At 40.7% G+C, this 14776-nt stretch overlaps 1 protein-coding gene across 1 annotated transcript; it reads right to left on the bottom strand.

Annotated features, from left to right (window-relative positions):
* Positions 1-264: 264 nt before the first annotated feature.
* LOC100771718 (C-type lectin domain family 4 member A) lies at positions 265-9356 on the bottom strand. The gene is made up of 6 exons (XM_035448693.1): positions 9275-9356; positions 7858-7974; positions 5004-5105; positions 2531-2682; positions 1540-1652; positions 265-406 (listed from the first exon to the last, which is right to left on the bottom strand). Exons 1-6 carry the CDS (start codon positions 9354-9356, stop codon positions 265-267), a joined length of 708 nt encoding a protein of 235 aa, XP_035304584.1.
* Between the last annotated feature and the right edge of the window lie 5420 nt (positions 9357-14776).

The raw sequence follows: 14776 nt of genomic DNA, 5'->3' as shown, positions 1-14776 counted from the left end.
AATCTAAGCGTGGACAGAGAAGATGGTGTGTTCCCACATGTACTCAAATGGAGTCCTGTATAGTCTCTGGTGTGTGGGAAATTCTCATTATACAAGACAGTAAAGGATGGATAAATAAGTATATATGTGGACCAGTATTACCATAGGTGTAACTGTGGGAAGACTACCTAAAATTTTGTGGACATCTCTTCCACAAGAAGAACTTTGCAGGTGTCTGTGTAATGGCAGATAAAAATGCAATCATGTGTCCATGGGAATGCCTTTTCATAGGTATATTTTCTTCATCTGACAAATTGACTTCTGTGGATCACTGCAAAAGACGTCATTCCAGCCCCAACCAGAAAGTCGATGATTTACTATAACACATTGTTCTTTGTCATTGTTGGGCTCACCTGGGTGCCAGAACCTGAAAGGGAGGAAAGAGCATCAGGGTGATTCCTACAGCAATGCTGGGGAGGAGAAAGCAAGAGTAAGCAAGCCTGAGGATGAGGCTGGAATTTGTGGAGATCAGATCAAGTGTGGACAAATCAGCCATTCTCCACCACCCACATCTGACATTTCCCTGGAAAACAGGGCCCACCGCATTCAATGTTCTCTTAGCTTGTTCTTAACTGTTCTCCCAGAACACATCCCAGAGGCTACTTCATCCCTAGGTCTTGGTACCTGGGGTCTGTCATTCCATGGTGCTTATTTACATGCTAAAAAGGTCTCTCTTTGTTCTTATGTTTTAATAGAGTTTTTTTTTTACAACAGTCTTATGTTATAGACTGGAGAACTAGTTAAAATATCTAGATAATCTACTTATTTCTGTCATCTAGGACAAATAATTTAATATCCTGGATTCTTACTTTTCTTCTCTGAAAACTGAGAACAACAATGCCATCACTACCTATTTCTCACAACAGAAATCAAGATAGAATATGGGAAAATACTAAGAGATTAGAGTTTTTAATAATTACATAGATATGAAGCACAATAATATCAGATGGGGGCTTTTATCATAAATATGTAAATGAAAGCTGGAGAGATGGCTCAGACATTAAGAGTGCTTGCTGCTTTTCCAGAAAATGGGAGAGTTCTGTTCCCGGCACTCATATGGCGTGGTCATACCACCTGTCACCCCAGCTCCAGGTGATCCAACACCCTCTTATGGACTCCATGGCCACCCACATACACATGACACACACAGAGACACACATACATACACACAAATAAAAGTAAAAATAGATCCTACTTTTTAAAATATAGATGAGTGACTGGAAGCATAACAACGCCCACCTACGGGTAAGCACCTAGATTGTGTGCCCTAGGTAATTATCATTCTGTACTCTTCAAACTCCATTTCCTCATCTCTACCTGGAGCATAGTAACACGTGTCTCACAGGACTCCTATGATGAGTCCATGGGGATAAAAGTAACTCCATCCCCAGCAGCCACACCAGGAGTGAGCTGTTTTAGCTTCATAGCCAACAGCTGGAGCACCCTAAAGTCTTCTCATGCCACAGGACCCACGACTCCTCTAGGTAACTCTAGACTCACGTGGCACTTTCATTGTATGGTGTCTGGTCAACCCATCGCCACTGTCGATGGCCTGGATCCAAAAGACCGATAAAATAAGCATCACGATTACTCAGGATCTTGGTGATGAAATCCTAAGAAGAAGGAAACATAAAGCACTCAGCCTGGATGGAGGGCTGCATTGTCTGTTGCAGAAGTTTTACAAGATCTTTTAAAAATTTTAACTCCACAGAATTATAGGTTCAATATGATGCACATATGCAAATATATAATAAACAGTTCATCTCTCTAGGCCCTTAAACAGTTTTCAAGTTTTAGATTAGTGCACAATAATTGTACATTTTAGAGGCACACTGTGATACTTTTTCCGGTCACACAGAGATGAGAAGACAAAGGAAGGGTCAAGGACTAAAGAGTCACCCACCCCCAGGAGGGCCAACTTCCTCATCTGACCAGGACACAAAGTCATCACTCATAGACCTGATTTCCACGTCACTGCAAACAACCTCTGTCCATGATCATAATGAATTCTTATTTCAGACTCACTCCCCTCTGTTCTTCCCCAAGACCATTCTTGAAAGTTGCACATGACAGAATTTTGCAGATTAATCATTCTCCATTATTAACTTGAGATATTTCATTTCTGATGGGTGGCTGTGACTCTCCAGATTCCATCCTGTTTCCCTAGTCAGCTCTGCGTCCTCCTCTGTTAGGCACTTGCTACTACAGGAAGCATTAGAGGGCTGGAGTCATGCACTGGTCTTTCAAACAGAAAACATATCACTCTCCCTCCAACCTCAGGACTTGCATTTCTGTTGCCATGGTTCCTTCTGGTCCTTAGCTCTACTGCAGCAGGAACAAGGTGTAGAAAGCTAAGGCTGAAGCAACCTTCCTGGCTATCTGATGGAAAGCCTTCTGCCACATCACTAACACCCATGTCAGCAAAACTCCTGTTAGTAAAAACAGGCAGACACCAGGCAGGACGCAGGCCCCACTCCCTCCCACAATGCACCTGCTCTTCCTTGCTGTGGACCACCATCAGGTGAGCGCCCATACTGGAGCACTTCTCCTCACTCTGGTTCCAATTTGCCAAGTCATTGGAAATGAAGTAGCAGTGAGAACTAAATGCCTTCCAGTCCTTTGGACAACAGCTCCAGACTTTGTCTATGGGGGAGGAAGGAGATGTAAGTGCAAAGTCATAAAGTCATTTAAAAGTTGCTGTGTGCAGAGACCACATGGGAGCTGGACTCCCACTTCTCCAAACAAAGGAGCCCCTGCCTTTCAGGTGCCAAGCAACCTTAGTCTATACCTGTAGGGAGACACCCTAACCACACCTCCTAAGAGGTGGCTACAGGTGATGTCAGGGAAATGTTAGGGTTTAAAGGGACAGACAAGGCACATGGCAGGCCCTCTCTTGTCTCCCTTGCCTTGCTGCTTTTGGCACGCTCTTGCTTGCTGTTGGCTGGCGTTTATCTATTAAAGCTATCCTAACTTTATGGATTCCGTATCAGTTCTTCATTGTTTATCTTCTTCAATATACATCCATCTGCGCTAATGGCAGGGCCCCTTTGTCCTACTGGGGCGCTGTCAGGAAAACAGTGTAAAGGGCATTCAGACACCAAGGACATAATATCAAACTTTCAGGATCTCTCAAGAAATGAACTCATCACACCAAGAACCAAAAAGTTTGCTTATTACATAGACATATGCATATTTATATATGAAACAACAGATGTCATTAACCAAGGCTGTAAAATTTCAGAGTTAGCAGACAGATATTTTTCATTAGTGGTGATAAAGGTGGTAGTCAATATATTAGAATAAACAAGATAACTAAAGTATAGGTTTTAAAAATATGTAAACCATCAATAAATAAAAAAGAGAAGAATGGAAATTTTATATCCGAAAATCAAATTTTGAGTTTTCCAGGGTGTTACATTGCATCCTGGAAGCAACAGATATCGAGGGATGAAAACCTGAAAAGCAACAGAAAAATAAAGTCTCATATAAAGATCCTAAATACCTACAGGTGAATGCAAGCCCCACAAAAGAATTCCATGATTTTTCAAATGACAAATAGACAACACAATGTCAAAAGTCATACAGAAGCACAAAAGACCCTGGATAGCCGAAGCAACCCTGAAGGAAAAAGAATAATGTTGGTGGCATCACCATGCCTGACTTCAGGCTACACTATAGGGCACAGTACCAGCACAAAAGGAGACACATTAATCAATAAACACAAAAAAAGAACCACAGACATAAACCCACACAGCTACAGCTGCCTGACTTTTCACCAAAAATACATAGTGGAAGAAGATGGGCTCTTCAACAAATTGTACTGGAAAAACTAGTTACCAACATGCAGAAGAATGACGCTGGACCCACAGCCATTCTGTATAAAAACTGGCTCTAAAATAGAGTCTAAGTGGATTAAACACCTTGCTGTGAGGCCTGGAACCCTGAAATTGTTAGAGAAAAAACTAGAGAAACATGTCAAGGTATGGGCATAGACAAAGACTCCCTGAAGAGGGCTTCAGGCTTCTTTACAGCAAAGGATATGACTGAGTGAAGAGACAGAGCTCTGCTGAGAAGCGCAGGAACCCCAGACAAGCTCAAACAGTATTCTCCAAAGGCTCTCTTGTCACAGACAATAAACAAACACTGCCTATTTAGAGCCAGATGGTGTATTCCAAAGACATCTCACTTATAGATGGCAAACAGTGGAGACACTTGGCTTACTCGGGGCCGAAGTTGAGGATAACCTTAAGCACTTTCTTCTCTTTCCTAAACCTAAGCAGTACCTTCATATGTCCACCTTCCGTCTTAGTTTGCAAATTCTGCATTCAAGTTTTGAATATATTACACTTTGTAGACACTGTAAGTGACAAAGCAACAACATCACACACACACACACACACACACACACACACACACACACACACACACTTATGAAGACACTTGAGGGACTACAGAAAAGGCTCAGTGGTTAAGGGTGTGTACTGATCTCACAGAGGACTGAAGTCTAGTTCCCAGCACCCACAACCTGTGGCTGACGACCACATATAACTCCATCTCCAGTGATCTGGCATCCTCTTCTGCCTTCTGCAGGCATTGCACTCACACGCACAAATCCACACACAGACACTTGCATATAAACATATTCTAAATAAAAAACAAAATCTTAAACACACATCCTTGAGCATGACTCCCTGGAAATGCTGACATTCACGACATCAGGTTTGCTTTATTGTTTCTGGAGCTCCTTTCTGTTTCTCATAAAATTCATTCAGCCTGGCATCGGCTCTCCCCACCTGAAACTTTCCTTCATTGTCAATAGGTTGCCACACTCCCAATTATGCCTGATTGGAAACCTCTAAAAGGGACTCCCTGGGCAGCTGGTATGAATGTATCCCCATAGTGACCATTCCTGATGGATGGATCTACCCAAAAATCATGTTGGAAATTCGTATTCTAGGCATTACCTTTCAAGAGTGAATGCTGCTTTGTACATTCCAATTGGGTATAATTCAGTTCTTTTCTGATTGCCTTTTCTTCAAGAAGCTGAGAATATTTTTTAAACAAAGCTGTAAAACAGAATAAAAAAGCATTCATTTTTCTGGTAGTACGAAGAGTCAACTCTTTACCTTCTTGCATTCTTTGTAGAAACCAAGCCTATAAATGTCCAATTACCTGAGTACTTACAGCCTGACTGGGAAAGATTCCCCATCAACATAGAGTGCGGTGTCTGTGGTCCTAGCAGTTGAGAGTTAGGATGAGGGAGATCAGAAGTTTCAGGTCATCCCTAACTATACAAATTAGTGCAGCTGATTGGTTGGTTGGTTGGTTGGCTTAGTTACTTGGTTAGTTACTTGGTTCATGTCTATCCTAGGCTACATGAGACCTTACCACAAAAAAAGACAATTTGCCATCACCCCACAGCCAATATAAGCCTGCTCCTAGTGATTTATGACCACAGATATCCCCAGGAAGAGCTGGAAGGGCTGGACAGATCCATGACCCTGGATAGTCTTCAACATTTAAAGACTAAATGACTAAAGACTACATCTGAGGTGACAAGTTCTATTAAGTACATGGGTATCCCAGGAAAGGTGAGGGAGAAATGAGCTAATTCCAGGTTACATGAGCATGAAGTTATAAAAGAGCCCGACACTGATCAAAAGGACTTTATTTCTGCCCTTTTCTTTCCTTTACTTCCCTCCACCAGCTAGCTCTGACTTCTCAGTGTCCCACACATTCTCGGTGCTCCTCACTTAAAACTAACTCACCTTCCCTCTAGAAATACAATTTTCTTTTTTCTCTTCCTCATCTCCCACTTGTTCCTTGAGTCACTAGATTCTGGCTTTCACTTCTGCTTATTACCAAACTGTTCTTGAAATAGATATCAATGCCCCTGTGTACACTGATCAGTCATCTTCCTATGGGACTTGTCACATGGCCCTGGCCTGCTTCTCCTTCTCCTTCACTGTTAGGAGACAGTGGCTCCCTCTCTTTCTCCTCCAAATTCCTCTTGTTTAGTGATACTGCATTTGCCTGGATTGTTGGGTGGGGGTGGGGACTAGGCGTGGTTGTTTTGGTTTTTTTTTTAGTGTTTTTGTTGTTGTTGTTGTTATGTGTTGCCTATAAGCAAAGGTTTTCTAAAATGTACACCTCTTTCCTAAAACATGTTACTATGCATCCGACTGAATCTGTGCATCTGAGATTCAGGTGAACATAAACAAAACTTAGATCACCCCAAACCTGTTCCTTATTGTCTTCCTCTTCAAATAACTTCATGACTTCTGACTTCATGAAATCACAATATTAAACCATACCTCACTCCTGTGTGTCCCCCAATCCTCAGCTATCAATATTGATCAAAACATAACCTCCTTTGGGTCCAGTTTCTCTCCCTTCCCGTGATCATCAGCATGAACCTTAGATCAAACCCCGAGTACTGCTCAAGTGCATTCTGAGTTAGCTTCCTAATTTCCATCTGTTTTCCTTCCCAAACCTCTGCAAGAGCACGCTTCTCTAAGTCAGTTTTAATTTAACATGTCTTGCTTCTGATTCTTCAGTGGGTCTCTATGACTGTGGCACATTGCAAAACTGGACAGACTTTTCAAACTTCCTGCTCTGAATATCCACTTGGACTACACCTTTGCACTTCCCTACTCAAGAAACTATGTCTAATTCTTCATTACCTCATCTGAGCTGCCTTTAAGACTTTCTTTGGCCACTAAAATACACAAAGGCAAACGTATGCTTGCTCCATGCTGGGCTTGGCTTACTGCCACCAGATGGCCTGGAAGTTTGCAATTGACATGGGATGCTGGGCTGTCTGTTATTGATGCATGACTCCATGAGAAGGAGTGAGTTCACCTAGGACCAAGGGAATCTTCCAAGAGAGACCAGTCTCAGTAAAGCCACCAAGCAAGTATTAAATAAAAAGCTCAATTAACCTACTAAGTCTACTAAATAAAATAACATTTAGAGGGGATACCCGTGTAATATGGTATGTACTACTTCATGATCTGAGTTCACTTCCGTCTGCTTTCTACAGTTTCATGTGGCAATATACATTACAGTGATGCGTCCCTATAATAGCCATATTTTCCATGCTCTCTCATGTCTATGACACTGAGGGCACATGCAGGCCTAGATGTCATCTGCGCCAAGCTTTTCTTAGCCTGCTGTATTTGCTTCTTACTTCTCACCCGCATAGCGTTTTCTATGGAATTTTTAAAGCACTGGTTCACTTGACTATTCTGTGAATTTCCTGAGACTGGGGACTGTAGCTCTTTCTGGACTCTCTGACATGCTGCCTAATATATAGGAAATGCATATTATTAATTATTGAACGAATGAATATAACACCTGCATTAAAATACAGTTTATGCTTTTTAATTCTTCATAAATTGATAGCCAATCTACAGAGAAATCCACTATTTTCTAAAGTAGCTATCAGGTCTCATACGATCTGGAACAAAAAGTAAACGGTTAGAAGGAAATCCACTGGAACACTGTCCCTGGAATAGCTCTGGGCATGTCTTCTCATCAGCCTGCTCATCCCAAATGGGGCTGGCTTCTAGATGCTGCTGGGAAGACAGACCCGTCCTCAATACTGGAGTCTCACACAGATGCCCAGGGCTTCACTCTGTGACACACTTGCTTCTTTCGTGAGAACTAACGACTTTACAGAGTAGTTGTTCTAAGACAGAGCAAAATTCCCAATGTCATCTACCTCCCCAGAGAAAGTGTCTGTCTCAGGCTTCTGGGTAGCCGTCTGTCTAACGGGTCCCTTCCTTCTCTTTGTTACCTGTCCCACTGCAGACTTACTGATCAGAGCAGTGGAGAATAAGATTGTTGAGAGCAGGAAGTAGATTGTGAGTGCAGTGAAGAGGACCCTGGAAAATCTATGACAATTTTCATGAGACGAGGTCTTCTTTTGAGGAGCTGAAAAACAAACCGAATTCACGTTTTGAGTACTGATCCTTTTTCCTTGTCTTTCTCGTACCCCTCTCTTTTTGTGCATGTTAAACACTAATAGCATGATGTTTGAAATAATAGGAAAATGCAAATAGCAAAAAAATCATGTTAATTATAGAAGCATTACAGTATGTGTAAAACCACTTATTCCTGACATTGAGAAGGATTTTGTCAGTATTTTGGTATGTATCTTTCCAACAAGTTTAAAGCTTTTACATATAAATGTGCATTTTCCCCAACTGGAACATCATGAATACGGTTCCTGACTATCATTTTCTTTGACATTGTATCATGTTTTTTTTTTCTTTATGATTTTTTTGTTTTATTTTTGAGACAGGGTCATGGTATGTGCCCTGGCAGGCGTTGAATTCATTGTGTAGTCCAAGGTGGCCTCAAACTCACATCAACCTCCCTGTCTCTGCCTCCTGAGTTTTGCGATTCCAGTGGATGAGCACTTTTCTATGTCACCATGTCTTCTTTATCAGTTGTGTAATGGTTGCCTAGGATTTCATTATTTGCTTTTAAAGTCTTCCAGTTTGCTTCCAGCTTCAAAGTATCCGATAGTCAAGAAGTTACATTTTGTGATAAAGTCATCATATTTTTAGTCACCACTTCTAAAAGAGTTACAATACTTTCCAACCGTGTGTGAGGTCCTAGATCGGTCCTCATCACTGGAAGGAGATGAGTGAAAAAAGCTACTCAACACCTAGATGCCAAACAGATTACAATACGTTTCCAAATAGACAAGGGGACGCCAGGATACCATAATTTAACTTTTGAAGCAATTTGTTGCACATCCTTATGTATATTTATATGTACAATATAAAGAAAAGATACAATAATATGGATGGTGTGGTTTTTCTCTAGTTGGTAAAAGTAAAGGCAGCACCTTCTCTTTTCCATTGTACAATGCCACAACCTTTCACATCTGTCTACAGGCAGCACACTTGGTTGAGACTCCGGTGACCCAGAAACACAGCCAGCAACTAAGATCATCTGTCTTTGTCCTTTATTTCATCACTAACTAGGAGCATCAGAAAATGCTTCCATGGGCTGGAGAGATGGATCATAGGTTAAGAGCACTGACTGCTCTTCCAGAGGTCCTGAGTTCAATTCCCAGGAACCACATGGTGGCTCACAACCATCTGTAATAAGATCTGGTGCCCTCTTCTGGTGTGCAAGCATATATGGAGGCAGAATGTTGTATACATAATAAATAAATCTTTTAAAAAAAGAAAGAAAGAAAGAAATGAAAATGCTTTCTTACCTGGAGGAGAGTCTGCTTTGATGTCTGAGGAATCAAATTTATTTTTGAGGTTCGTGTTAATATAAATGTTTTCTGAAAACATATTGAGAAGAAATCTTCCCCTGCTCTCAGAAGATGTGTGCCATCCCTTCTTTAAAATAGGTCCTGAACAAAAAACAAATGTGGGAGCAAATTATCCCGATACCAGCTAGGGATAAGAGGCAGTAACAGAGAGCTGCTCTGAGCATGCAGCATGAAGTCCAGTACCCTGCCCTGCAAAGGGAGAACCACAGACCGAGAATAGTTGCAGGACAGTTATGCAATCATAGAGATACCAAGAACTCAAAGGGGCAGAGAAGAAAACAGGAAGGAATGGAAAAGAGGAACGAAGCCATTAGAGAAGTCAAACTCCTCACGGAGTGGAGATTCTGACACTGTCTGAGACAACCTCTACAATAAAGCCTCCTTTTCCCATCTTGTGCTGTGATTCCTACTCCTGCGCCCTGAAGAGCTGCCACTTGGCCTCCCTGAAGCATTAACTTGGAAGAAGTGAGAGCATAAACAGGAAAATGTGGCATAAGCAGCAAAAGAAACAATTAGCAGGGTGAAGAGACAACTTACAGAATAGGGGTAAAATCTTTTCCAACAGAACTCATGAACTAACTGATCAGAGAGTTCTCAAAGGCAGAAATACAGATGGCCAATGATACCTTAAAATGTTTTCAAAATATTTAGCCATAAGGGAAATAAAAAATTTAAACATTTTTGAGATTCCAACTTGCATCAGTCAAAATGAAGGGGAGACATAAGAATCCCTGGAAGGGGGCTGGAAAGATGGCTCAGTGGTTAAGAGCACTGGCTGCTCTTCTAGAGGTCCTGAGTTCAATTCCCAGCAACCACATGGTGGCTCACAACCATCTGTTATGAGATCTGGTGCCCTCTGCTGGTGTGCGGAAATACATGGAAGCAGAATGTTATTTACATAATAAATAAATAAATAAATAAATAAATAAATAAATAAAATCTTTTTAAAAAAAAAGAATCCCCGGAAGAATCTTGGGCATATACCCAAAGGATGCTCAATCATACCACAAGGACACTTGCTCAACTATGTTCACAGCCATAACAACCTAGAGACAGGGTTTCTCCCATGATAGGATTTGATATGACTTGGGCTTGTGCATTGTGTAACAACCACTGTGAGTCCATATATTCAGGTGCCCTGTTATATCCAAAAGACTGTTTCCTTACAGTCATCCATCACATTTGGCTCTTAAAATTTCTGTTCCCTCTTCCACCATGTTCCCTAAGCTTTGTGGGAAAGGGGGTTGCGGTATATATGTTCCACTTAGGGATGATCATTCTGCTTAATCTCTGCACCTTGGCCAGTTGTAGGTCTCTGTGTTAATCATCATCTATAGAAATTGAAGCTTCTCAGGAGAGGGTGGAGAGATACATGGATCTATGGGCTTAATGAGAAGTTTTAAGAGTCGGTATACTATGTCCCTTTAGCTAAATAATAGTAATAGATTCTCCCCTGTGGTCTGTGATCTGTCTAGCCATGGGTTCTTAGCCCAATAATGGTGTCAGGTATGTGTTTCATCTTAAATCTAATGAGAAAGTTATCGGCTGCTGCCATGATGTTGTAGCCACTTTGTACCAGTGGGAATGTCTTTCCAGGTCAATCATAACTGTAGCTCACAGGGTTCGCAGTCAGAGAGTCTGTGGAAAATGAGCTCAAGGTGTATTATATAGGTATATGAACATGTCCTATGTAATTGTACCATGTGCAATGAATAATACATTGAGACTTTTAAAACTAATAAAGTAAATTGAAACTAAAAAGAGCATTCTGAAGAGTAATCAGGAATAATGGCAATAGCCTATACTGTTTGGGACCTACAACTCCAAAAGAAATTCCTGACACTGGGCTTTTATTTGCTAGCCTCTGTCTGGTAGGGACATTGTTGCCATTTTATAGGGTAACTTCTATTTTAACTAGTGTAGGGGGTGGGGTGTATTTTAGAAATCCTAAATGGTAATATGTTTCCATATGACTTTTTCAAAAGATCGATAGTTTTATTTATCCATCCTTTATACTTCACTTACCCTACCCCTCTCTCCCTGACCCAATATAATACTTCCTGTTTCGTTATTCCCTTTTAACTCTTTATATTACTGAACTCCATTGCTCCTCTTTTTAAAGGCCCCCTCCTCTCCCCTTGGAAATTTTCTGACCTCTATGGGTGTTACAAATAAAACACATATCCAAGATTCAAAGCTAACATCCACAACTGGGGAAAAAATGTGCAACATTTGTCTTTCTGGGTCTGGATCACCTCATTCAGAATGAGTGTTTCCAGCTCCATTTATTCACCGGCAAATTTCCTAATTCCATCTCTCTTAACAGTTGAATAATAATCCGTTGTGTAAATATACATTTTCATTATTCCTTTGTCAGCTGATGTACTTCTCGGCTCTTTCTCCTGGCTGCTGTGAGCAGGGCATCAATGAGCAGGGAAGAGCAGGTTCTCTAGATTAGGATATGGGGGAGTCCTTTGGGCAAATGCCCAAGAGGGTATAGCTTGATCATGTGTAGACATTATTTTTAGCTTTCAGAGGAACCCCACAATGATGTTTACAGTCATTTCCCCAGTTTGCACTCCTCCTGGCAATCAATTAGTGCTCCCCTTTTCCCACATCAAACCCAGCACATGTTGCTGCTTGGTTTCGTTGTTTTTTTGTTTTCTTTTGCATTAGTCATTCTGACTGGAATGAGCTAAAAATCTCAAAGAATTTTTAAATTGCTTGGCTAAAGGTGTTTTAAAAGTTTTCTTTCTTTTTATTGGATTCTCCATTTCCTTTCTTTCTGGGAGGGGGGTAACTTTCCTTTTCCTAAAGCTCTTTGCATTTTCTAGATATTAACTCTGTCAGATGTATAGCTGGTAGAGAATTTTTCTGGTGCCATGGGCTGCCTTTGCTGTACAGATTCCTTTAGTTTCATGAGGTCCCATTTATTAATTAATGGTCTTAATGCCTGTACTAGTGTTCAGAAAGTTGTTTCCTGTGCCATTGAAGTCAAGCATGTCCCCACTTTCTTCCCTATCAGACTCAAGTCTTACTTTAAGGTCCTTAATCCATTTGGGGTCAAGTTTTGTGCAGGATCAGTAATAAGGATTTGGTTGCGTTCTTCTGCATATAGCTATCCAGTTTGACCAGCACCAAGTGTTTAAGATGATGTGTTTTCTAGAACCTATATTGCTGGCCTCTTTATCAAAACTAAAGTGGCTTTTTTTTAGTCTATTTTTACACCAGTACTATATTGTCTTTATCATTATAGCTCTGTGGTATAACTGAAATCTTGGATGGTGATGTCTTCTTCAGGTTTTTTGTTTTGTTTTAGTCATTGTTGTTCAAGATTGTTTTGGCTACCCTGGGTCTTCTGTATTTCTGGAAGAAAGTTAATATAACACAAGTTCTAATAGGTCTTAATAATAAACCCAGAGTCATATATTAGGGGGTGAAAGCTGAAAGGTCAGAGAAGCAAAGCAGCCAGCCACTAGAGTCCTTACCTCTATGAAGTCCTCAGACTGAAAAGAGGCCTAGTTCCTGTCTCATCCCACCTATATTCGTCTCTCTGCCCAGTCATATCACTTCCTGTCTGTCTGTGCAGACCTCCAGACCTCTGTGATTAGCTAGTGGCCAGCTCTGCCCTCTGATCTTCAGACAAGCTTTATTGGTTAGAGTATAAATAAGATATCACCACATTGCTCCTTTTTTGTCTAAAAATTTAAAAGGTAATAACTATTATATGAAAAATTATGTACAGTAAGTACAATAACTATGTACAATATATACAAGCAATAAATACATCAACAATGTCTAGTCCATTGACAAATTCAGAGAAAATACTCCATATCTACCCTATCATGGTGAGTCCAAAAGGTTATACCTAATTCACTCTCTGTCCTAACTTGCATTACCAAAACTATCTTTTTATGTCTCTCAACCTTATACATGTTACATTTCCTTGGTGAATTTCTTTTCTGAATCTATAGACTATAACTATAAAGTCTTCAACTCCATCAGAGACCCGAGAAGGAAATAATATTAACTGAGTAAGCAGCAAGTGCAAGCAAGCGACTTCTTAAAAAAAAAAAAAAGTGAGAAATAACAGAAACAGCTAGCTGCCTATACCCAAGGTTCCTCTGCAATATTGGAGCATCCATCTTTGGCCTACACAACTAGCATATCTTAAAGACTTTTCGGTGAAGCAGAAAATTTGTAACTGTCCCGCCTATATTGGCAGTTTGTCAGTTATTTTTCTGTGTCCTGCAGATTGTCTTGCAGACTCTTCCATGAATCAGGAACCCTGAAGGACTTTCCCATCTTGTTTTGGCAAGCTCAGCAGTCACTTTCCTATGGGTCCTGCTTGTACAGATTATACAACATATTGTCGTGCAGTCCAGGCAAGAGCAGTTTCTTGCCCACTGAAATCAAACTCCATAAGGGGCTTCTTCGATGCCCATCATCCTCTTGAAGTAATTGGTGCTGCCAGGAGCAGACGATTCACTGTTGAGAAAAGTCTAAGTTCTCAAAGCATTTTAAATGCCATATTTTGTAGATCTTTGAAGTATTTGAAGATTGCCTATCCATTTGAAATATAGCTCTTCATATCTAGAAAGCCTAACTAGCTTAACTATGTTTGACTATTACAGATGACTATTAATTTGTATTTTAACTACACATTATATTTTAAAATGAGTTGCATAACCATAATAACCTTAAACAAAGGTAGAAATATATAGTATGACAAAATTGACCTTAAATTTGTATTAATATACAAAAAAATCCTTTAAAAAAGAACAGAAACATACATGCAGTACAACAAAATTAACTTTAAATTTGTAACATTATACATGTCTATGCAAAGTATCTGAAATTAATAGTTGTCTTTTTGTCCTATATTACATATTCCCCTAAATGTAACAAACATCCATAACCTGCCAAATAAGCAAGGACCATCCATACCTGTAGCACTAAATCAACTTGGTCTTAAAATAAAAACTCAGAGACAGATATTGGAGTTAAAGTTGAAGATCAGAGAAGCAAAGCGGCCAGCCACTAGCTCCTACCTCCACAAGCTCAGATGGAAATGGGCAATCCTGTCTCCATCCCCTCCTGTCTCCTCCTGCCTTAGAATCCTCTCTAGCACTGGGATCAAAGGTGTGGGATCCCAAGTGCTGAGATCACCTTTGTGTGAGCTCTGTTTCTCTTTTAGACTGATTCACTCTTGGGTAGCCCAGGGTGACCTTGAACTCAGAGTTCCATCTGCCTCTGTCTCCTGAGTCCTGGGATTAAGGTGTGTGCCACCACTGCCTGGCTTCTATGGCTAACTAGTGTGGCTAGCTTTGCATTCTTTTTTTTTTTTTTTTTTCTGAGACAGGGTTTTTCTGTGGCTTTGGAGGCTCTCCTGGAACTAGCTCTTGTAGACCAGGCTGGCCTCGAACTCACAGAGATCTG

The sequence above is a fragment of the Cricetulus griseus genome, chromosome 8 (assembly GCF_003668045.3).
Source record: "Cricetulus griseus strain 17A/GY chromosome 8, alternate assembly CriGri-PICRH-1.0, whole genome shotgun sequence".
Classification (NCBI taxonomy): Eukaryota; Metazoa; Chordata; class Mammalia; order Rodentia; family Cricetidae; genus Cricetulus; species Cricetulus griseus.
The sequence above is the reverse complement of the archived record's forward strand: the minus strand, read 5'-3'. Positions and strand labels throughout refer to the sequence as shown.

What these genes read in the sequence shown, in the direction of transcription:
- LOC100771718 (XM_035448693.1), bottom strand. Translation starts at nt 9,356, where the DNA reads ATGTTTTCAGAAAACATTTATATTAACACGAACCTCAAAAATAAATTT. An exon ending in CAAAGCAGACTCTCCTCCAG is followed by an intron (nt 7,975 to 9,274) that starts GTAAGAAAGCAT and finishes TTTGTTTTTCAG; the next exon opens with CTCCTCAAAAGAAGACCTCG. An exon ending in TCCACAGCAAGGAAGAGCAG is followed by an intron (nt 1,653 to 2,530) that starts GTGCATTGTGGG and finishes CCTTCTTCTTAG; the next exon opens with GATTTCATCACCAAGATCCT.